Source organism: Dermacentor variabilis, chromosome 8, assembly GCF_050947875.1.
Source record: "Dermacentor variabilis isolate Ectoservices chromosome 8, ASM5094787v1, whole genome shotgun sequence".
Lineage (NCBI taxonomy): Eukaryota > Metazoa > Arthropoda > Arachnida > Ixodida > Ixodidae > Dermacentor > Dermacentor variabilis.
Genome location: NC_134575.1, coordinates 113,416,191 through 113,440,272, shown reverse-complemented (window position 1 = coordinate 113,440,272; position 24,082 = coordinate 113,416,191). Strand labels below are relative to the sequence as shown.

Sequence of the window (24,082 nt, the reverse complement as noted above, 5' to 3'; positions counted from 1 at the left end):
CGACCGTGGAGTTATGGACGAAATTTATGAATGGACCAGACAACAGCCAAACACTCTTGTTCGGTTATCGAGTACTTTTCCGCGGAAGTGAGAACGCGGCTTGCATATGCAACAACCTTTTCGCAAAATTCGTGGTTGCGCTGTAGCAGTACGGCACCAATTCCTTGACCACTAGCGTCAGTATGCAGTAATGTGGGCGCCTTGTCATCAAAGTGACAAAGAGCAGGTGGGGATGTTAGTGCGCGCTTGGGTTCTTGGAACGCGGCTTCACACTGATCGTTCCATTTGAAGGAACTTGAACTAGCAAGGAGGCTGTGAAGGGGTGAGGCAATGCTGGCGAAGTTCCAGATAAAACGTCGAAAGTTTGAGGCGAGTCCAATGAAGCTGCGCAGTTTTTTTGCACGAGGTGGGCGTGGAAAGTTGAGCACTGCTGAAATTTGTCCGGATCGGGCTGGATGCCGTCTTTGCTAACGAGATGACCTAGGACTTTAATGGCTGTGCTAGCGAAACGGCACGTCCTCGTGTTTAGTTGAAGTCAGGCATTAGAAAGGCATGTGAGCACTTCATCTAAGCGTTGCAAATGGTCAACGAAAGTCGAGGAAAACGCGACAATGTCGTCGAGGTAACATAGACACGTTTTCCACTTGAGGCCGTGAAGAACAGTGTCGATCATTCTTTCAAAGGTGGAGGGCGCATTGCATAGACCGAAAGGCATTACGGTAAAGCCGTAAAGACTATCCGGAGGAGAAAAGGCGGTCTTTTCTTTGTCCGCTTCGTGTACTGGAATTTGCCAATATCCGGAGCGAAGATCAAGGCTGGAAAAGTATTGCGCACCTTGCAAAGAATCGACGGCGTCATCGATACGGGGCATCGGATATACAACCTTACGGGTGATCTTGTTTAGCGCGCGCGGTAGTCAACACAAAATCGTACCGATCCATCCTTCTTCTGCACTAAAACGACGGGTGATGACCAAGAACTGGCGGAGGGACGTATAGTTTTTCTTTTCAGCATATCAGCGACGTTCTCCTCGATGGTTTTGCGTTCGGCCAAAGAGACTCGGTAGGGACAAGGGCGTACAATAGTCTGGCCATCGGTGTTGATACGATGGAAGGCAACGGAAGTCTGTCCGAGTGATGAAGTATCCATATCAAAGGAGGTCTGATGCTTCGTGAGCAATTTTAACAACGCTTCTCTCTGAGCAGCAGTAAGGTCAGGACTTATCAGGGACGCAAGGGCAGATGAAGCAGATTTGAGCTGTTGAGGAAGAGCTTGCGAGGCGGCAAGAGGAAGCAGGGAGACTGGTTGGGTATCCACATAACAGGTCACTGCGGAGCCTTGAGGTAGGAGGATTGTCTCAGTAGCCGCATTTAACGAGATGACTAATGCAGAATTTTCTTTCAACCGCACCAGGCAGGAAGCGAAGACAGTCCCGCGGGCAAGACAGCGGCCGTAAGGAGTGATGAACAAGTCGCCATTGGTGAGGTCCGTAGAAGAGAGACTTATGATTTGCTCGTGGCTGGGAGGTAGTACAGAATCGGCAGCAGTGAGGAAACGCAGTCGTGGCTCATCGGTACTCCCGCTGCACTGAGCAGTCTCGGTCATATGGACTACACGTTGACGGCAAGGGAAATAAGCGGACGCTGGCAAGAGAAAGTCCCAACCTAAAATTAGTTCATGAGCGCCTGGGAATAAAATTGCGAACTTAATGTGATGACGGATACCATCAATGAAGACGCGTGCTTTACATTGGGCTGGTGGTCGAATAATTGCTCCATTAGCCCCAGTCAGGGATGATCCAATATAAGGCGCCTTCACTTTCCGCAGACGAGAGCACAGGTCCGCCCGCCTAACAGGTATAGTAGCTCCCGTGTCAATCAGAGCTAACAAACGCACACCCTCCACAGACACCAATAACATGTTCGAAGGACGTTCAGGAGGACTTGGAGCACTTCGCAGCGATGCAGTTTACCCTCCAAAAACTGCACTCGTTAGTTTTCCGGTCGCTGGAGGTGGAACTGGGAGACTGGTCGAAGTGGCGAAACAGAAAGTCGGAGCGGCGATGGGGAGCAGCGTCTCGAGGCACGTGTGTTGTGTGCGGTGTTGGAGAAGTCGGCCGGAAATGGAGATCGGCGAAGGGGATGATTATCATCATAAGTGCGGTCGACACGAGGAGGTGGCTCATCGCGTTCAAAGGCAACGTAACCACGACGTTCGTCTTGCTGACAGCGTCGGCAAAACCGGGAGATATGTCCTCGAAAGCCGCAGTAATAGCAGACAGGCCTCGACGAACGCCAGGCAGAGTAGTAAGGCGGGTGCGGAGCTCGGGCGACTGAAGGTGCCAGGTGATCATGAACAGGCGCAGGTGGTGTGATTGGAGACGGCGCGGCTGGCATTGCAGCAACCTGGGCGTAAGAAGTTGGTTGTGGGCAAGGAGAAGCGTTGGTATGGTAGGCATTCTGCAGGGAGGCCAATTCCTCCTTAATAATGCCGCGCAGGTCAGTAGAAGCAGGTTGGACGTGAGTGCTGCTGCAAGGGGGTGAGCCTTGCGCTTGCGATTCGTCGCGAATTATGGCTCGTGTGATAGACCGGAGCTCAATACTGTTTGCCGGGGGGTTGTCGGAAAAGTTCGGTAGCATGCGGATTGATTGCAGGGCGTCGAGGTGCTTACAGACGGAGACGACGTCCGACACCGTCGACGGGTTTTGATTAGCCAGTGCGTTGAAGGCAGTTGATCTTATACCCTTAAGAAGATGTCGCAGGCGGTCAGTTTCTGGCATGGCACTGTCGACACAGCGAGAAAGCATGAGGATATCCTCAATGTACGAGGTATGCGACTCGCCGTAGTGCTGGACGCGCTCAGACAGCCTCTTTTTCGCAAATTTCGAACGAACCGTGGGTGTGCCAAAAATCCGCCTTAGCTGCTCCCTGAAAGACGACCAATCACGTAAGTCCCTTTCGTGATTCAGGAACCATGTCTTGGCTACTTGAGAGACGTAAAATGGTACGTTGTCTAACCTCGATGTCTCGTACCAGTTGTTGTATTCGCTGACACGATCGTAGTTGTCGAGCCAGTGATGAACGTCCTCACCAGGCAAGCCAGAGAAGATTTCAGGATCGTAATACCGGTTGTTGGAAGGGCTGGGAGTGGGGGTGGCTGGTACTTGAACAGAGATCCTGGACGCTGCGGCCTGTTATTGCGACATGGCGGCCTCTTGGCGTAAGTGGCGTGTCAAACGTAGCTCCAGGAGAGACCTTGAAGTGGATTGAGGTCGAAGGGATCTTAAAGCGCCTCCACCACTTGAAATACCACGGTCGAGAAGACGCTTTATTCCAAGAAGGAAAAATGGCTTCAATGCAAAAACGAACACGAGGCGATGATTGATGATGACTTTATACAGATGAAGATGAAGTTCACATAAATTATTACAATATTTATGCTTTGCTGTGAATAGACCATCTGTGTTATAGCACCACACCTAACGGCACTAGCCATTAGGCCACCATCCCATCTGTAAATAGCGGTGCTTAGATAAATAGGTTCAAACATAAAAGAGTGCTGCTTGCATGGACGAGAAGAAGGAATGTCAATTAAGGATTTACACCTGCAAGAAAACCATTTTGGAAAATCTTATTTAGAAGTTAGCTTTATTTTATTGTAAATACTAGTTCCCAGTGAACACTACTTTTTGATCATACTGTCCAGTGTGAACCAAAGGAAGAGACGGAACCGAAATAATTGTTGAGAAGCGAAATAATTGCATTCGCCGCATACATAACCCTAGCCCACTGCTAGGGTACGTCATTAAAATAAAGGAAGTCCAGCCCAGTAGCATGCTTTATTTGTTGCATGTAGGAACTCCAACCTACATTTTCAGAGCAATATTACCTTAATCAGCGGAATATAAGGCCGTATAAAATTGGTCTACCACGTGCGAGAAATAAGCAATATGCGCCATTCTTCATGATCATGAAATCAGCTATCGAAATGAAACACTTTGCGGCAAGTGCAATCCGCGGCTTGGCAATAGCTAAGGCAAAATTAATAACTTGTGAACCGTTAGAAATTCATGCAATCACAATCAGTAATAGTTTTTATCAAAATAAAGGCGTGCAAATTTCTTGACAACCAATTTGAAGAGTAATGTATTCATTTCTGTTTTCTTCGATGAAGAAAACCTGACAGTGGTAAAACGTGGATTACCTTTACACGCCAAAAAATGATTTCCATTGGTAAATGCACACAAATTAGGCAACAAAATTCTACTTACTCGGCGGATCCCTTATAAGTCCGATCACAAGACAACTAGGCTCAGCCTCTACCAGTTCATAATCCTTACGTATTACTGGTTTTTCTGTATCTGGAAGTATAAGTCGCATGATGTAAGGCGATATATCTGGCATAGGAGGCTATGCTGAGAACAATTATTAATATTAAAATGTTTTTATTGATCATGTAAATGCACAGCGTACACCTAGAAATTCGTGTATAGCATGCGGAGCATTTGTTGTGTCTATGCATGCAAGTTTAAAATATTGTCCTAAGTTTTGTAAAAGTCCCTTACCTATTCGCAAAAGCATGTAAACGCATATGTTCTTCATTGCATTGCGCAAATGCCGCTGTAGGAATCTATTGCTAAGGTTTGTCCTGTGATTACGGGCTATGTGCTAAATAATAACCTTACTTACAAGATTTCAAGATCTGAGAGGGAAAAAGGAAAACTTGATTTGCAACATAAACAAGCACTTCTACCTGTCCTGACAAAAAAAAAACCGGCACGGTGCAAACTGATAGAGGTACGCCTGTGGTCTGAAAGTCAAGACGTTGCTTGGCGCTGTAGAAGCCTTATGAGCTTGCATGCCAGTCGACTGTGGCAACCTGAGAAGCAGTTCATTAGAAACAAAACCAGAACTCTAACAAGAATACTGTATATTCCGTAAACATTGTTAGCAGGGATACGCAAGGCAATTCTGCATAGTTGCTATGAGAACAGCAGCGCTCACTAAACACCAGCATATTAATATTCAAGGCGCCATTCAACGGAGATTCACCAGTGTAAAATAAGCGTAACGAAGCGGTTGGCGCTCTAGGGACCACCATCACATTCGATGATGTTTGCGAATACCAGATTCTTAAAACAGGAGCATGGTGAGGTGATTTGGCTGCTAAACTGCGGCTCACCGATAATAATAAATGTTCCGAATGCTTACGACAAGCCAACCGGTAAAACATTTACGTCATAATACCAAACACGTTTCGTAGGCACGATGAGGCGTGATAAAAGTGAGAAAAGCATGACTCATGCATGAACAGAAATCTAATACACCTTGGTTTTGGCTGCGGCAGACTTTCCTAACGCTAAGTCTTACAAATATGTTCGAAGCTTTATGCGGTTATGTTCCCAGATTTGGGGCTTCGTAAAAAATTTCGCGTTCACCGCGTGACTCACCATTCATCACTTGAAGTACAGAAAGAAGTCAACATTTTTTTCTTGTGTTCTTCACGCTACTCCTTCCTCCTAATCACCAGCCTTCTTCATTGACCCATGTTAGTACTTTTCAACCTAGCAACTGTCACAAAAATCAGTATGGCGAGAATACTTACAGCAAAGGCGCTCTTTTAAACCAGTGCCATCGTGAACAGGGCCGCGTTATGGCTGGGAAGAAGAAGACGACGAACGTGCTGCTAGCCTGTCTGAGTAGCTCTGCCTACATTTATCGTTATTTTCGTTTTCTAGTAATATTACTCGTCAGAACGGTTCAAGACGTCTGTCAACTCGAAAAGGTACCTTCCGTATCGGAGACCGACGGGTGCTGCGCCATCCGCCGCCTCACAAGGTGCTAGAAGGAACCAAGCTGGCACCGACGAGCACCCCGCCATGACCTCCCAAGGGCTGACACCGTGACAGAAACGACACCTGGTCTGTACAAGCCAGCCTGACTGCAAGCGACAGGACACTGGTGAATCTGAAGACGAATCAACTATCATCAAGGACGACAACGTGGCGAACCCTTCAGACCTAGACATGGACGAGGGCTGTTTCCGAATTGTGCGCCATCGTAAAGACAGGGCGGAGGGCATTCCAGTGTTAATCACTGCAGCATCCGAAAGAGATGATTTAAGGCAAGTAAACCCTATTCTCCTGTATTCTGAGCTTGAAACGATTCTCGGTGGAGCACCAGTGAATAGCCACTTCAAAGCACAGGGAGCATTGCTCTTAGATGTAGAGACAGAAGGAGAAGCCAACGTCCTTCTAGAGACCAGGAATATTGGCGGCATAGTCATATCTGCCCGTGTCCCACACAGTTATATGAAAAACATGTGCATTGTTAGAGGAGTCCCTAAATGGTTCTGGATGAAGAGCTGCTCACCTACCTGAGACCCCAGGGAGTATTCCCTGCAAGAAGAGTCATCCGTCGGGTCCATACCTCGTCATCTGAATGGGAGTCAAGGCGCACTAACTCGGTGGTTCTCACATTTGCTCCAAATTCAGAACGCCCGGAGAAGATCAACCTTGGTTTCACCAGACACGAGCTTGTCGACTACGTGGAGACACCACCACGCTGTTTTAAGTGTCAGCACTTCGGACATATCGCTAAGTACTTCCGTGGGGAACAGAGGTGCAAGCGCTATGGGGGACCTCATGACTTTAAGACGTGTGTAAGTAAAGACAACTTTGTGTGTGTAAATTGCGGCGGTGACCATCCTGCTAGCTACGGCCGATGTCCTGCGCGGACAGCTGCTCAGAGAATTAAGTTGTTTGTTCTGGGTCCAAAGAGTGCAAGCGCACCGTCGAACACGAAGAAGACGTCCAGAGCGCCACAACTAACTGGTTTGGAAACAGAGTACGCATCTCATTTCCCGCGTCTCACACCGATAAACGAATATATTGAGCCAACGCAAACGGTCACAGCCGCTGAGAAACCTGTTCGAAAAGAGTCCGAAAAACGCAACTATGCGGCCGCAGTAAACCGACTTCAAGAACCACTTGGAAACAGTCAGCAGGAAAACTGGCAGCATGTGATACGCGCTTTGTTCACGGCACTACGTTCCGATGTCGCGAAGATGCCTGCTAGTTCAACGAAGGATGAGCTGGAAGCAGTGCTGGCTCTTGAGTCAGTAATACTCTGCTCTACTCCCACATAGCCTCAGTAGCATAATGACAATTTCTCGCCCATTTGGTCCATTCCGTCGTCCAAAAGTGCCCTTAATAATGGAATGGAACTGCGCAGGTATTCTACAGCGTCTTTGTGAACTCAGCCTTTTCCTTCGAGACATACCTATACCAATTCTAGCCCTCTCGGAGGCCGTTCTCCCAAATGGAAGGACGATCCCAGGGTACATCAGACATGGAAATCCGAGTATACCGTCATTTGCAAATGGTAGTGCGATGATATACATCAGGCGAGAAATACCTCACGTCACCTTACCAGTGCAAGACCTTTGTTCTACCTTCTTGCAAGTCGCCGCTGTGCAATTGTGCCTAGGAAAACGAAGACTCAGTGTGGTGTCGGTGTATATAAGTCCTCGCAGGAAGGTCTAAATGGAGGGGTTTATAAAGGACCTTTGCATCCGTCGCCCCTCTCCTAGCATAATCTGCGGCGACTTTAACGCATATAATTCGCTTTGGGGAGATAAGACTGCAGATTGCCGAGGCAAGGAACTTGCCGCAGCCGCTGATGCTGCTGACTTATGTATCGCGAACGATGGCAAACCGAGTTTCTTAAGACCACCAGATCCATGGAGTGCCATAGACCTCGTGATCCATTCTACAGACCTTGTCGTATCGTCATCAACGGCCCCAGACAGGATGGGCAGTGACCACTTTCCGATCTTCACCAACATCAGCGGATTTCACACTGCTGGGCGACAATTCTGTGCTGTGACACGCTGGGGCACATACTGAGAAACGTTGCATGAATACCTTGGTGAGCTGCTCGCAGATATGCTGTGGAGCAAAAGAATGGCTACCTCAATGTTGAAACTGCCAGATCATTTCCCTACTCCTGATTTGAAACTAAAGAACCTCTGAGCAGCGCGTAGGAGAGCGGAGCGAAAATTAACGAGAAAAACGGGAAATGCACCTGCGAAAACAGAATACAACAGGATAAACGCTGTCATCCGTCGTCACACAAAAAGATTAAGATGAGTTCAATTGGCTGTTTTCTGTGAGAGTTTATCGGCGTTTACTCCCATGACAAGGATATGGGGAGTAATGAATAGCCTATCCGGAAAGATTCGCCTACACAGGTCATTCGAAGCACTTGCTTTAAAGCAAGGAAAAGATTTGCAAACCCTTGCAGAAGATTTTGCAGACGTATACACATCTGGCAGGTCAGCAGTAGTATCGAATCCTCTGTTGTCTGAAGCATTCCATACCATGGATACGCCGTTCACCTGTCGTGAGTTGGATTTGGCGCCTAGCAAATTACGAAGACGCTGTGCTGTAGGTCCCGATTCGATCAGCAATCAGATGCTGACAAATCTGCCATGTGAATGAAAACGAGCCCTTCTGGACATATATAATCACGTCTGGAGCACAGGAGAGATCCCAGAAGCGTGGAAGACAGCATTGGTGGTGCCAGTGCTCAAGTCCGGAAAGGATCCTGCAAACCTCACCTCATATCGGCCAGTATGGCTAACATCATGCTTATCAAAGTTGATGGAAAGACTAATACGTGAGAGGTTAACATGGTATCTTGAGCAAGGAAATAGACTGTCATGATGTATGACCGGATTTCGACCACGGTTGAGTGCCCAGGACAGTGTCTTGGATCTACTAAGCCATATCGAGCACCATCGCGTAGACGGCCTTTCCACACTCGCCATCTTTACGGACGTTGCCAAGGCATACGACTGTGTGCTTCATACAGGCATCATCAATGAACTCCGAGCCATGGGCGTCTCGGGAAATGCTCTTCGATTCGTCCATGAATTTCCCAGTGATCGATGTGTCCAAGTTAAGCTCGGAAGTATAATGAGTGACAAGCGGCGAATTTCCCTCGGCGTCCAACAAGGAAGTGTCCTATCTCCCTTGATTTTTAACGTTGCCATGGCCAGCCTTCCGAGTGCCCTGAAAGTAGGTCGGACGGCAGTTAAAATGTCCATCTACGCAGATGACATCTGCATTTGGATCTCGGGGTACCAACACAACCATTTGGCCCGGATATCCCTACCCGCAATCTCTACTATTGATCGCCACTTATCGGTGCTTCGCCTATCTTTATCAGCAGAAAAATCTGCCTTCATGCTTTTCCTTGGACTCAGACGCAAGTCAACACGTCTGACGCTGAATATCAGAGGGCACTCAATTCTTTGTGCAACTCATGTTCGATTCCTGGGCGTCACCATCGACAACAAGCTACTATGGCGTGGTGCGGTCGAAAGTGTTGTGGCTGCATCAGTGCAGAGTCAACGCACTTCGTCGATTGGCAGGTGTACCTTGCGGAAACAATCCTGTATCCATGCTTAAACTGAACGCTGCACTAAAAACAAGCCGCATTCTTTATCAGCTCCCTCTGATATCACCGTCATCGAGTCAATTAGAGCGCTTGGAGGCAGTGCACAGAAAGGGACTTCGCTTGGCAATGGGAGTTCCAACGGCGGCTTCAAACAAGAAAGTCACAAATGAGGCAGGGTCTCTTCCACTCCGCCTCTTGGCATCTCAGGCCTTGCTGACGCAGCTATTAAGGCTGGGCTAGTCACGCGCAGGCACGGCGCTTCACCGGCGGCTAAGAGCAAGAACTCGCTCACATTTCCATGCGGCGCTGAGCACTTTCCGATTTTTAGGATTGTAATGTGCTAAACGAAGTCGCCTTGACCCGCCATGGTCTTTTTCGGACGTTACTTGGAGCCCCAATGTACCCCACCAACCGACGAAACGCACCATTTCAACTGCCGAAGCAAAGTTTGTTGTGCTGGACCACTTGCGCACTCTGTTTCAAAGCCATCAACAAGTGTACACACACGGTTCGGTGTGCGCACAAACAGATAGCTGTGCAGCGGCAGTCTCCATACCATCCCTTGATGTGTCAGTCTGGCGGACTGGATCGCGTAGTTTCCCCTACAACAGTAGAAAGCGCCGCAATCATCGTGGCTTTGCGGAAACTACGGGCCTTTTCTGCATGAGATGTCGTGGTGCTGACGGATTCCGAGTCAGCATTACAGAGATTACATAGGGGCCTACTTCTAGAGAAATTTACAAGGCAGTCTCTGGCACTGATTGACGACCTAACGAGCAAAGAATTTAACATAAGGTTTCAGTGGATTCCATCACACGTAGGAATTGATGGAAACGAGGAAGCTGACGCCCTTGCACGCCTAGCACTGACATGTGTCCCAAAAGTGAAAGCTCCAAAAACTTTTCAAAACCCTAAGGGTGCAATCCGCCTTCACTTTAGAGAGATGCACAAGAATCCACACGAATCCTGTGTGACTCATGGATTTACACGCGAACAAGCGACGCTTTTATACCGCATCAGGGCCGACTCCGCGTACACCCCAGCTGGTTATTCAAGACTGGGCTTCGCGCTTCCCCACTCTGTGTTTTCTGTGATAAAATTGGCGACATCGAACATTTCATTTGGCTATGCCCGCAGTTTGACACAAAAAGAAAAGCGATGGTCGACAACCTACAAAAGAGCGGTCTTACGCATAGGAGCTTTGAAGATGTTGTTTTACGCGGAGGCCCCGCGGCATTCAGGAAGAGAGCGCAACGACTACTGATAGCCTTCCTGCGAGACACGGGGCTTATCGACACCTGGTGACACACCACTGATCTCAACGCGAAGGAGGATCAGGCGGAACAATTGCCGGCTATGTATGCCAGGCTAACCCCGGCTGCTTCAACATCACCACCACCACCACCACCACCGTGTTTCCGACCGCCTTGAGCAACCACCGAGCTGCTCAATTGCTCGTTGTGACTGCATTTGTTTGGTTTGCGCTGTTCCGAAACATTGGCAATATATGCCTTCAAGGCCGACTCTTTAGAGCACATTGACCGCCCATCATGACGTTTCTTGAGTCGCATTTCAAAAACTAGTGCAGAGCGAGCATTTTCTATGCTAAAAACCTGCAAGAATAATCCTATCCGTAATCTACCAGACACAGCGTTTGCACAATAAACGCGAATTCTCCAAATCATGCTAACGTATGGTCGTAGGGGACTGCGGATGGAGAAGGAATTGAATACGGTATTTAGATATTTAAGATGCTGCACATTTGGAACATGCTCTTTGGGATACTTAACTGCATCAACGATATAGCAGCTTGATTCGTTATCTACTGAAGTTATTATGCGCGTGGTCGCCCAGAGCTACGGCACCATATGCCTACATAATGTGTCGCCGACGCTTACGATTTCCCCCAAGTTGCACAAACAAAACTATGCTCCACGTTGCACTGTGAGTTTCAGTACGCGGCACTAAAAAATCACCGTGGTACTTCTCGTGAGCATGACTACGTGCACGGCCGCTTCTCTTGGCTTGCCTTAGCCAGACCGGCACCACGTATCGTCAACGGCTGCGAACTCAGTCGCCACCAGAAAGACCTATCCAGGCTCCTCGCCGAGAACCAGAGCCCTTCTTTAGTTTTGTTGTGGCCCTTATCGGTCGCGTTTACTCATCTGCTTCCCAAACACTCCCGTATTCTCGCTAGCAATTAAGCTATGCGCTGTGAAATCACACCAAGGTTTCCGATAACCTCAGGTGCAGAAGTCGCGAACCTTATCCTCCCGGAGGTAATTTTATTGTGCGGTGGTCCGTGGCAATCCTGCGCTGAGACTCCACAAAGCACAAGTTCACCACATTTCATGATTCTAAAACCCGCTTACCAAGCGATCAAGTAGGACCACAATGGACGGGCTTTCAAATTAGGTACATGTCAAGCACCTTGATTGTGCTTGCCTCCGACCCACCCCACTGCTATACACAATATCTAAATATAATTATTCAAGTCGCAATGGAACTCTGTACTCTTCCTTCTACCTCTTGCGCGTCTTCGAAGCTAATGCAACGTTAAATAATTTCCTTACGCTGCCCCATCGGGAAGTAATCGTCCACACAACGCAATCGCTCCGGCAAACCACGCGCAGCAGTACGCTCCTGGTATGTATGCTGCGTTCTAAGACGCCCGCAAAAGATTTTGTGACATTTTTGACCAAGACACGCTATTTGCGCCGGTTTCTCACCAATCACCTATCCAGGGGGATCTCCATCTCCGAGAACGCCTGCACTTTAGTACTCGCTATACTAGGCATGCAGCAATGCCCGCCGCCTCCGGTTCTTTTTTGATATCGTGATGGTGGCTACCGCTCCTCTCCTCGTGTAGGCTGACCACGATCCGATGCTGTTGGTAAGGCACTCCCATGGTCCTCTTCAAGCCATAGTGGTTTTGGTGAAAGGCCCCTTTCACACTACATGGCCCTATACAGTGTCCTTAGACGTGTGATTGGCATCGGCTGCGACATCGTGGTCACAAGTCCTAGTACGTCATTCACGTCTGCAGAGCCAAGCTCAGCCACCCTTCCTCTGCAGCAGCTGCTTATTGGAAGCCGGGCTGGCATTTGTGCGTGTGCGAGTTATTTTGGGGCATGCTTTTGACGAAGATAGTGACTGCTGAATAGTCGACGGGGACGGGCTGTTTCACTGGCGGCGTTGTTGCACGCTTGCTGACACCCACAGACAATTGACCGCCCACTTGCACGTAAGAATATTCCGCACTGCTTGGATATGAGTCGTTTCCTCACAATACTAACACACCTATGGAAATAGAGTTGAAGTATGCGTTGCTACTGGGTGACCTATTGGGAAGAATGAAGATAAGGCGGCATATCACGACAACTATACCTATTTTTATCCTATGCAGTGAATCTTTTTGCGGAAATATTTACCCGGTGTTATAAAAGTGTCTGACAAAAAATACGCAAGTGCAGAGAACGATACCTTCTCTACTTATATAGACAGTGAAGAGATCAGATGAAATTCTTACTGCTATCCTGGAGAGTGATTGTCGGACGTTGGCCCCACATGAAAGCATACCAAATGGCGAACCTGAAATATAGCAGAATAGAGGATGGTCTATGCGGGATGGCTTAAGTCAGTGATCAACACATTTCTAGTATCCCTTTAAATAAGCTAGATTGCGTGGGAACCATGAGTTCTTATTTTTGTTCAACAATATACACGACATAACTTAAGCGATATCTAGGGCCTGTAAACGTAAAACTATTCGAATATGTTTTTATTCAAATCTCCCGACGTCAAGTTCGCGTAACCACCAACGCAAACATCGCGAGGTCACCCTAAATGTTGTCTGAACAGACCAATCAAACGCTCTCCTCATTTATAGAAAGTCACTTTTGTTTGCTTGAAAAACGAATAACATTTCCTATACTGAGTGACTTGTCTTATGTAATTCGCTGAGAAGAGACGAGGAGCAAGTTCAAGTGGAGAGGGATTCGCTAGGCGAAGCAACTGCACTGAATATCGATAACCGGATAAACAGGGTGGTCCCGACGTCTGAGATTGGTCCGCTTTCCCTTGCTTAGCTTGCTTTGGCTGCTCGAAAATCGCTGCGGCATGCCACGGAAGTCTAATAATTACGCTAAAACGGATTCTCAGCAAAAGAAAGCTGGCAGAACGAGGTTGTAAACGTGCCCAAAGTGCTCGAAAACTTTGCGCAGGCACGCGAAAAGATTTATTATGCGCTAATAAAATCATGCTATGCGGCAGGTGCGAGTAGCCAGTGCCTGAACGGTCGGCAGCAGCCATCTTTCATTCCTTTCAGAATGGGGCAGCCTGCAGCTATTCAGAAGAAAATTCAGTTTTGTTCGGCATATTAATGCATCTGTAACGCTTACACGTCACTTTGACGCGGTGAATTTTTGCGGATTTGTGAAGTTGCGTGACAAGCAGGTGAAGTGGGTGCAGTCCAAGAACTTTTGACCCATAGCCGAGGGCTAATGGTGAAAAGGCGTCGAATCAGAAATAACAATTTTTTTGTTTGGTCAAATCATGCATAATCATTGCATACGCGTCATATCAGATGAGGAGCAATCCCACTTTTCGTGACGTCGCGTGACAGGCTGGCGAAGGGGGGGTGGTACAATAAAGTTTTGAAGCAATCGCTGAGGGCTGATTGCAGGAATGAAATAAAAAAAAAAACGTGTTGAATAGTTTTACGCTATAGCGCCCCTAGTGCTTTAAAACTAATCAGTATGCGTTTTGCCGGTACACGAGTCACAAGACGATACAAAAAAATGTAATGACTCACGACAATAACTTAAAAACTAAACCTCGGATTTCCGTTTTTTTTGCTCATTGACGAGTATAATAAGTTAGTGATTAGAGAAAAGCACAAAAAAACAGATATCAATAACCCAAGATGAACGGTAGGACATGCATGTTAGTATCTGCTCCGTGTGATTTTGCACACTGTCGCATTAACGAAATCAAGCTGTACACTGATTGGTTCTTATAGCAAAGCTGTATTACTTAAATAATTACGGAGGTCCTTAGAATTATTTATCGTACTTTTGCTGCTCTCTTAGATTTCTATGAGAGCCGTGTAATCACTCACAAGAAGGAGTAGCTGGAAACGATCTCTAGTTCAGCATTGTCCGGAATCATCACACTTGTTTGGCAGACCTCCTCTGCAGATTCTCATGCACGCTCCCATCAAACACAGCACGGCTATCATGGAGACGTAGTCGTTAAAGTTTGACTCAGAGATCTTAATGAAAATATCGCAAGTAATCAAAATTTTACAGGTGTTGCATCTGACTTATTTAAAAACTATGGAACTGGCTTCTCCGAAGGCAAGTTGACATCAGAGAATTGTTTAAAAAATTAAGAGAGCTTAGCTATCCCTACGTGGATGAATGCGAAAGCATTGCGACATCACTTCGATGATGCCTCAACCTCATTCTCGCGCTTGCCTGGACGAACAGGCAAGCACGAGTAGTTGCCTTCTCAGGCAGCTACTGCCTGAGAAGTCGAATTGGAACGTTTGTCCGTCGGAGCTCACGATAGATGTCACCGAAATCACTACATCTACTGGCAGCGCCGCGCCTCAGGGCGCTAATGCAGAACAGCCACACCGTTGCCGCTTCCCGGCAACTGCAGGTTAAGCAACCGCAACCTCTACAGGGAAACGTTTGCGGGGAACGCTATGCGCGAAGACGAGCTTTCTGGTTCTTTTTATTTTTGCTCCGCCGCATGGCCGGCGCCGCCTCTGCCGCGGATGCGAGCGACGTCTGGTGGCGCTTCAAGAAACTCAGCAGCCGACGCGGCCCGCGCTTCCCGTTTACTGGCTGTGACCACTTGTCTTCTTGCAGCATCTTCGTTCACGCCTCAAGATTTACTGCTTCGCATATTATGCTTTTGCATGAAAAACCTACATGTCTAGTAATTTGCGGAAGCGCACGCGCGATATCATGTATTAACAAACGCTGTTGCTGAGCTAGTTGTTTCATGACTTAAGAACAAAGGTTACAATGCTTAGCAAACGAGGACGAAGTAAGACCCGCTTGGCACCCCTATATGTCGTTTGCCTCTCATTTCATGCTTGTCTGCTTAGTGCCGTAACTTTTGTTTTGGATATTGTTACGTTACTGAAGTTAGACATAAAGATGTATTTAGAATATTTGTAGGAGATATAGCGATGATACACAAGATGGCTGTCGAGGCCGACTGCACTTCTACACATCAAATCGTCTTCGTCTGACTGACGCCCTTCTTGGGTCGGCCCTGACATAAACCCCGCCTGGAAAGGCGACGTCTAGGCGCTAACTATAAGGGAGGTCTTCTCACGGTAAAGTAACGCTTCATCCGTGACACATGCAGGACGTTCGTGGAGGCATGCGGGTCCAGCGAAGCGATCTCGTAGTTAACATCGCCAAGCTGAGGCAATATCCTGGTGGGATCTGTGCAGCGTGGTACCAGCTTTTCAGAGAAGCGGATGCGGCGACATGGCGTCCATAGGAGGACAGCGAATCCAGGAGGGAATCGAACATGCCGACGTTTGCTGTTCTGCCAGATCATGGCTGGAGACTCCGTGAGCCGCGAGCGGTAAATCTCGCGTGCCGAGCGAGCTCGGGCGTACATGTCTTGAGCGTATTCGAGCGAGGAAGGAAGCAGTGTGTCAAAGGGCAAAGAAGGGTGGCGGCTCAATAAAAGGTAAATGTTAGTCAGCGGTCTCATGGCGGTACGATTCAATGGCTAGGGTGACGAAGGGTAACCTGCAGTCCCAATCACTGTGGTCGTGGAAAACGTACTTCTACAGCATTTTTTCCAACGTCCGATTGAGCCGCGGCTCAGTTCGTTTGTCTCCTGGTGGTAGGCGATGGAAAGTTAGCGCTTGGCACAGCAGGAGCAAGGTGGGTCTTAAACTGCTCGAGGCAAGAAGGTGCGGCGGCGATCAGTGATGAGCTGCAGGGGTGCGCCGTGATAGTGGATGACGTCACGTAGAAGGAAGTCTGCCACCTCAGTTGCACATCTTGTGCGGAAAGCTCGCGTCATTGCGTACCGGGTCGCGTAATCCATCACGACAACCACCCACTTATTGCCAGATGTCGACGTCGGAAAAGGGCCGAAAAGTTCGAGATCCATCGGAATTAATGGTTCTGGAGGCACATCGATGGGGCGAAAGCGTCCAGAGGGCGACACAGCAGGATTTTCGCGGCTCATAGAGAGCGCACAGGGCTGCTATGTAGCGGTTCACAGAGTGGTACAAGCCTGACCATTAGAAGCAGCGCCGTGCGCGGTCGTAAGTACGCGGAATGCCGAGGTGGCCTGCAGTAGAAGCATGATGCAACTGCTCAAGAAATGATGTCCCGAGATGCTGTGGGGCAATGAGCAAAATTCTGGTCCATGTGGGCGTAAGCTGGGACGGCACAGAACGTCATTGCGAAGCACAAACATGGGCAGCGTGAGCTCCGAATGTCAAGAACTGAGGCGATCGATGCGAACACGTAAAGTCATTCCGTTCAGTGCGAATAATATTGCATATCAGAAATGATAAGGAAGCAAGAGTCGGTGTCAATGGCACCATATTCAGGAAGGTAGGCAGGAAGACGGCAGAGGCAGTCAGCGTGTTTGTGCAAATGCCCCTCCTTATGTAAATCATCAAATGAATATTCTTAGAGTCGTAGCGCCCACCTACCCATTGTCCAGCGGGGTCTTAAAAAAACGAAAGCCAGCCTAATGCGCGGTGATCGACAACCACTGAATATTTGCGGGCATACAAGTATGTGTAGAATTGGACAACTCCTCAAACTAACGCCAGGCACTCCCATTCGTCAGTTGAAAAGTTCACATAGGCGGGTTACAGGAGGTAGCTGGCGTATGCAATTACGCTCTCTGCGTTACGCTGCCATTGAACAATTACTGTCGCAATTTCATGGGCACTGGGCTCCGTGAAAAGTTCAGCGGCGGCAGATGGATCATAATGAGCCAACAATGGGGGACCCGCAAGCAAGCGTACGAGGGCAGAGAAGGCTTCGGTTTGAGCAGTGCACAACGGGAAAGCAACGCCCTTCTTAAGTAAGTCGGTGAGTGAGCGAGCGGTTTCGGCGAAATTCTTGATAAAATGATGGAAACACGAGCATAGCCCAACAAAGCTTCTTACCTCTGAGGCGGAAGACGTAACAAGAAAGTTCTGGACCGAGCGAATATTGGCAGAGTCAGGTTGAACGCCAATGACACGGACGAGATGGCCAAGAACAATAATTTCAGGACGTCCAAAGTGGCATTTGGATGAGTTCAGCTGCAGGCCACTGCGTACGATAACTGTAGTAATAGCTGATAGAGGCCTAGATGACTCGTGAAGTTAGTGAGAAGACTATGACCTCGTCTATATAAAATAGACATGTGCACCATTTATAGCTCCGAAGTAAGGAGTCCATCATTCATCGGAAGGTTGCCGGGGCACTACAAAGGCTGAACGGCATAACCTTGAATTAGAAGAGACCGTGGGGTGTTACAAAGGATGTTTTCTCACGGTCCATGTCATCTAGGCAGATTTGCCAATATTCTTATCGAAGGCCTATCGATGAAAAGTACTTGGCTCCGTGAAAGCGATCCAAGGCGTCATGAATAAACGCCAAGGGCTAGACATCCTTGCTTGTGATTTGGTTGAAGTTTCTGTAATCTAAACGAAAGCGCCAACTGCCGTCCTTCTTGACAAAGACTGCAGGGGACGCCCACGGACTAAGGTTGCCCGATTACGCCCTTAGTCAACATCTTATCGTCTTCTTCATGTATCACTTGTCGTTCAGCATGTGAAAGACGGTACGGCTTGCAGCATATTGGATTGGCGTCTCTGATGAAAATATGATGGGTGACCACCAATGTCTGGGCTAAAGGGGAGCCATCCAGGTCAAAAATGTCCCCTTAAGTTTCCAACAGACGGCGAAGGTCAGCAGCTTGTGCCGCAAGATCAGGTGCAATCGTCCTGCAATATTCGTGTGGGAGTCTGTGAATCGGAGGTTCACGTAGGAGGGCGACATAATTTTGGTGTCAAGAGCCGATATCTCGCAATCATTCACAGGCGAGATGTCTCCCAAGGAAGAATTTGAGTTGAGTAGTTAAACTTAAGGAGAGGGTGCGAAGACTGACTGCCTGTAACAGGGAGAACGGTATAGGGAACAGCCAAATTTCTTCCATGCAGTATGTCAACGGTGGAACACAACACACAGCTGCCATCAATATCAGATGGGAACGACTGCAGAGTGACATGCGTAGTGGCTTGAGGCGATATGCGGATGTCTTAGGAAGAGCGTAACTGTGATTATGTGACTGGTGGACTATAGCAGCCATGAGGCAGTTCAAGCTGAATGACACGAGACGCGCAATCAAAGAGTGCTGGATGAGACGATAAAAACTCTAAGCGGAGTATAACGTCGTAAGGGAATTGTTAAAAAACGGCAAACAAAACAGTCGTTAGGCGCCCCGCGATGCCAATGCGAGCGGTGCAGATAACAAGCACAGTAGGTGTTGCTCTGTCGGCGGCGTAGAGAGTGCGTGGTGCCGCCGCATTTGTAGAAATTTTGTTCAGTCGTCGACTCAATCGGACACTAATCACAGATACGTGCACGCCAGTCTCAATTAGCGCTGGGACACTGACACCATCGAGTAAAGTGTACATGAAGTTCTGTTCGGTCGCTAAAGTGATAAGAGGGTTTTGCAGTCGAGTGGTCAATGCAGCGTCACCTCAGGGAGCTGCATCGCTTAGTTTTGCGGAAACGGGCGTCGGGGCTGTATGGGGGACGGTGGGCGATGAGCCTTCGGCGATAGAAACGATGGTCGACGATCTGCTTGCGAACTGGACCGGTGGTGTCGAAATCACGACGGAGCGCGAGCGTCATTGTTCGACTGTTGTGGTGTCAATGCAGGCTGGTCACGACGCTCACTCTGTACAGGACGATAATAAGTGGTTAATGACATTCGTAGAAGGGAGGAGACAGTAAGGTTGTTACAACGGTGAGCAGCATCAGCAATACGTCGGCAGGCAAAACAGATTGGCCGGTGGTCTGCGGTTCGCCACTCGGCTGGATTTCAGTGGCGTGCAGGATACCGTAGACCAGTCAAAGAACCTGGAGCATGAGACAGGTGTGAAGCGGCAATGACACATACAAAATGAACTCGAAGCTTAACGAGATCTTCGCGAACTATTGCCTGCACAAATGGTGCTGTAGACACGTTCTTCGCTTCACTGGGACGGGAAAAACGGGCTGCAGAGCCATGTCTTTCAGTTCTCACCGTACTATTCATGTCGGGTCATTAAATGATGATATATACTGCACTCCTACCCTGTCGGCACAAGAGGATGTCCCACATGTGTTCGGCAGACGTGCGAGCGGCGTTGCAATGCGGCAATTATTGGCCTCTTCAAAGCGTTGGCACTCGTTTATGATGTCGTGCAATGTTGCACAATTCTTTCACATGAGCCGGTTGGAAGCATCTTCAGCGATCCCATTCAGTAAATGCCCAACCTAGTCTGACTCCGCCATATTGCTGTTGGCCTTAGGGTGCAGAGCCAGGAATTGCTGGTATGATGCTGTTGACATCTGGGAGCGGGTCGTTAGTTCTTTCTCAGCGGTGCTTTTCCGCCCAGGGGGAAGGCGGAATAAGTCCCGCAGCTTCTACTTACCGGTGTCGCAATCGCTAAGCTCTGCCATGTGTTTGGTATAGCACACTTTCGCCGTGCCTTGTAGGTGGAAGACCAAGTTAGCCAACATATCCGTCGGACCCCATTTGTTAACATTTACATGATTACACGTGGTGACTCAGTCTTCCAGGTTGAGGTTGTCGGTGCTGCATAACGTTCCTTGATCCCGTGCTTGATCCAGCGCAGCAATCGCTGTTCTAGGCGTCACATGTGGGCCACACCATGCCAGGTCCTGCTGCGTACGTCATGTTGTACACTCCGAGGTGACGACCACTGCGGAGGTCCGTTATTGTTCTCATGGGTCTGCCACACCAACCCCAATTTGTTACGTTGCAGAAGTCACGTACAAATATCTATTTACAATATTTACAAGTAAGACAACGATGCAGAAACAAGATGGCTGTTGAGAATGATTCCACCACTACATGCCAAATCATCGTTTTTTGACTGGAGCCACTCTTGGTTGCGCCGTAATAATATCATGGAGAGCGCGCTTCCATGTCGTGTTCAAATTTCTTCAGTGTTCGGTACGAAATAATGCGCCCTTTAAAATTAGTATTTACTAAGTACAATGGCTGAATGCCTTCTTTTGCGAAGGTAAATTTACTGCAAATTATATCACGTGCTCACCCGGCGGCAGACATTTATATGACCACCATAGAAGGAAATACTGGGCTATCGTGTACCCTCTAAATCGCGGTACAACCCGGCAGCGCAGATCACAGCCCCCGCGGTAAACGTTTGTCTAATTGAATCGCATGGCAATGATTCTTTGGAATTCTGGAATTGTGCGAATTCAGGTACGTCAAGTACGCAGCGACAAGTAATGCTTGCGCATTTAGACATCAGAAAAGTTGTTTAGGTGCATCCGTAGTTTTAAGTGATGTGAGGACAACTAGTTCAGAAAAGACGTGGCATATGCCTGCCAAATGACTAATCGACAAAACACCAACGTCTATCATGCCAAGTGTTGCTTTAAGGAAGTTATGTTTTCATTGAAGTGCAAAAAATATAAAACATTCAAACTCCAAACCACGTTAATATCTACAATTGTTATATAATATAGTAAATCACTGAATACATACAAATTAGCAAATACAAATTCATGCAAGGACATTGACACCTACCTTGACAATAACTCAGGCTTGCTTGTCTGGAATGACAAGAAATCGAAAGTGCATTGAGAAGTATTTCGCATTTGCTGCTAAATTAGGTCAAGTGCTCGTCCTAATGATTTAAAGCTGCTATAGAAGAATATTGAAATCTCGTTCTCGAAAAAAGGAAGAGAGAGTACTGCGAATTATATCGAACCAACCAGCCCATCTTTTCTGGGAGTCTTTCACTCAACCAGTAGCAATGTCAATAACAATTACTTTCGGTGTGGAGTTCGCAAAAGCAATGGCATAAAACAAGATATCCATCATTGGGGTTTCCTTTGTCTCAAAAAGAGTACTACTCATAATTACCGTGCATTCTCTTTCATATTTATTTTCAGCGGAGAATGGAGGGAAATAAAACGATCTACGAAGTAACACTATGTCATGCATCCAACGTTCGTAGGGCAACCTCCTCAAACTCAATTCTCGGTATTCCCAATCAGTGACAATGCGCACACACGCATTATATTCCAGGCTCACTTCAGCGCCGAACACTGCCGAGATTGTTGCCATTTTTCATCGGTAATTTGTTGCCACCTTCTGATCGCCGCATTTCTGCCTTTGTTACTCGCCCAGGAATCGTCGTCGGCGTTGTAACGGAAACACTGGTTCCAGAGTATCCGAATAATTATCAGAGCTTTACAACATCTAAGTGGTCGCACCAGTTGCATAGGAGAGAAGTAAACGATTAAACCGCTTCAGCAGTGAGGAGTGACAAGAACACGCCTCTTTCTGCGCCATTTCGCCTGATTATTTTGCAACAAATCTGCTAACCTGTATTTTGAAATTTTTTGTGCCCTGTTCGCCAGAACAAAAAAGAAAGCACCAGTAGGGAAAGGCCTTTGTGTATCAGTTTGCACATAACCGAATTTTGTTTTGTCGTATATTCAAATTACAATCCGATGCTATCACACCTGTTGTTTGGGCAGAAGTCCTACATCACTAAACTTCTCACACATATTTTTGCAATAGCAATTTATGGATACTCCAGGCACACACGATAATGATAAGGCCCACACGATAAATTGCACACACGATAACATCGTCGCCGCGCGCCGTATGGTTTATGTTCGAGTGAAAGCTTTCGAGGGTCAATCAATGATCGCGGCTGAATGTCGCGCGCGCACAAAGGAGGAAAGCGGGAAGGAAGCACGCCGTCTTCTGTCAAGCGCGAGGCACCGAAGGGAGGTGAGGTACGGGCGACGGGGTGAGGAGGGGGGGAGGAAGCGTTTTAACTGTTTGAACGGCGTGGCCGCGCGTGTGCCCAGTCTTCAAAGCGGAAGTGCGCTGAGTGTTGGTAGCTTCGTATACGCTGCGTTTTTGACACTTCGTTCGCTTTGAAGCGAGACGCAGCACGAAGGTGAATTCCCTCGCTGCTGCTTCCGCGCCTCCTCATTCCCGTGTTTGGAAGCGAGTTTCGGCGGTGATCGAGTGAGGCGTGTTCATGTTTACCTCTTTGGGCGACACCGAGCTGGATAATTTATTTACTAAGACAAAGATGTTTGCAAGTTTATAACTCCGATAAACTACTATCTTTACGTCGTATAGCTGTCTATCATTTCCTATGCAATCTATGCTTTGCCTTTCGGTTAAAGCTGCTAAAATTTACTTTGAGAAATTCAATTATTTCAAAAACGCGCCAGCGTCAGGCGGAGAACCCACAAACGAACAGCAGCTCTCAGACACTGAAAGAGTTTCCGCGTAGGAGAATTACGATGCCTTGTTTATTCGAATTGCAATCCGATGTCATCTTGTCTGCAGGTTCTATTTATCTCGTACTTTACGAATTTTCTAACGCATCTCATTTTGATGAATTGATTTATTTCAATGACGCGCTTGGGCTAGGCGGAAGGCCTACACGAATGAGAATGTGGGCTGTGCTAACTCCCCCACTACCTAGCGGCCGCGTCCATTCAGGCAGGCCTCAAGCTGCAGCTGAGAAAGGGTTTTGCCTTTACGTTTCTGGGTAACAGATTTATGTTTTCTCGCCTATTCCAACAACAACCCGAAGCTATCATTTCTGAATCATGTGTATAAGTCGTACTTTAATTTCACGCATTGTCTCACCTATTTACATTTTTAACATAATATTTATTCCATAAGGCAATTGCGCGCGGCGAATGGCCTAGAAGAACCAGGATGTACACTGCACTTATGCACATGTGCGTGTGCGCGTGGCGTACGTCGCTTGTGGTGGTAGATCTTGTCTAACGCCATCTAAAGTCAGTTGGTGTTTTGCTACTTGTTTACCGTCCGCACTAGCTTCGCTGTACATTCACTTTCACAGGGTGAAATGGAGGCGGATTTCTTTTTAATAACTTGATATATACATTGTCACGATACTCTTCCTTTTACACTTAGCTTTTCACCATTCAGGTAACGAAAAGAGTTCCCGCGTCAGTTCTAACAGAGTTCATCAGCAGAAGATAGGGAGCGCCGAGCGTAAAATAATGCATAGATGGAGTAATTAAATATAAAATGTTTTCATTTTGGATGATACGTGATACGATACCGTGCGTGGTGAGTTGGAATGCGGAAATATGTCTTCCATTGCGAGCGATGAACGCCAACATACCGTCCAAGGTCGAATTAAGATAGCTCGTGAAGCTTGTGGCAAAAAACCGGTCTAGAGGCAATTGCCACCGTCATCAATAACGGCGGTTACGGGCTGTGATTATTGCAGAAGCGATTGAAGCACGACTAAGCGCGAAGAGAAGATAAATTATAAGCAAAACCGGTTCTTAACATCAAAACA

General features: G+C 47.7%; 1 protein-coding gene across 1 annotated transcript in view; it reads right to left on the bottom strand.

Annotated features, from left to right (window-relative positions):
* LOC142591237 (uncharacterized) overlaps positions 1-24,082 on the bottom strand; it is a 153,125-nt gene that overhangs the window by 41,461 nt on the left and 87,582 nt on the right. Inside the window, exons 6-8 of the mRNA XM_075703584.1 lie at positions 21,298-21,323; positions 12,992-13,053; positions 4,272-4,361 (exon numbers count right to left, since the gene is read on the bottom strand). Of these exons, the coding sequence (XP_075559699.1) occupies positions 4,272-4,361; positions 12,992-13,053; positions 21,298-21,323 (178 nt within the window). The remainder of the gene's footprint in view (positions 1-4,271; positions 4,362-12,991; positions 13,054-21,297; positions 21,324-24,082) is intronic.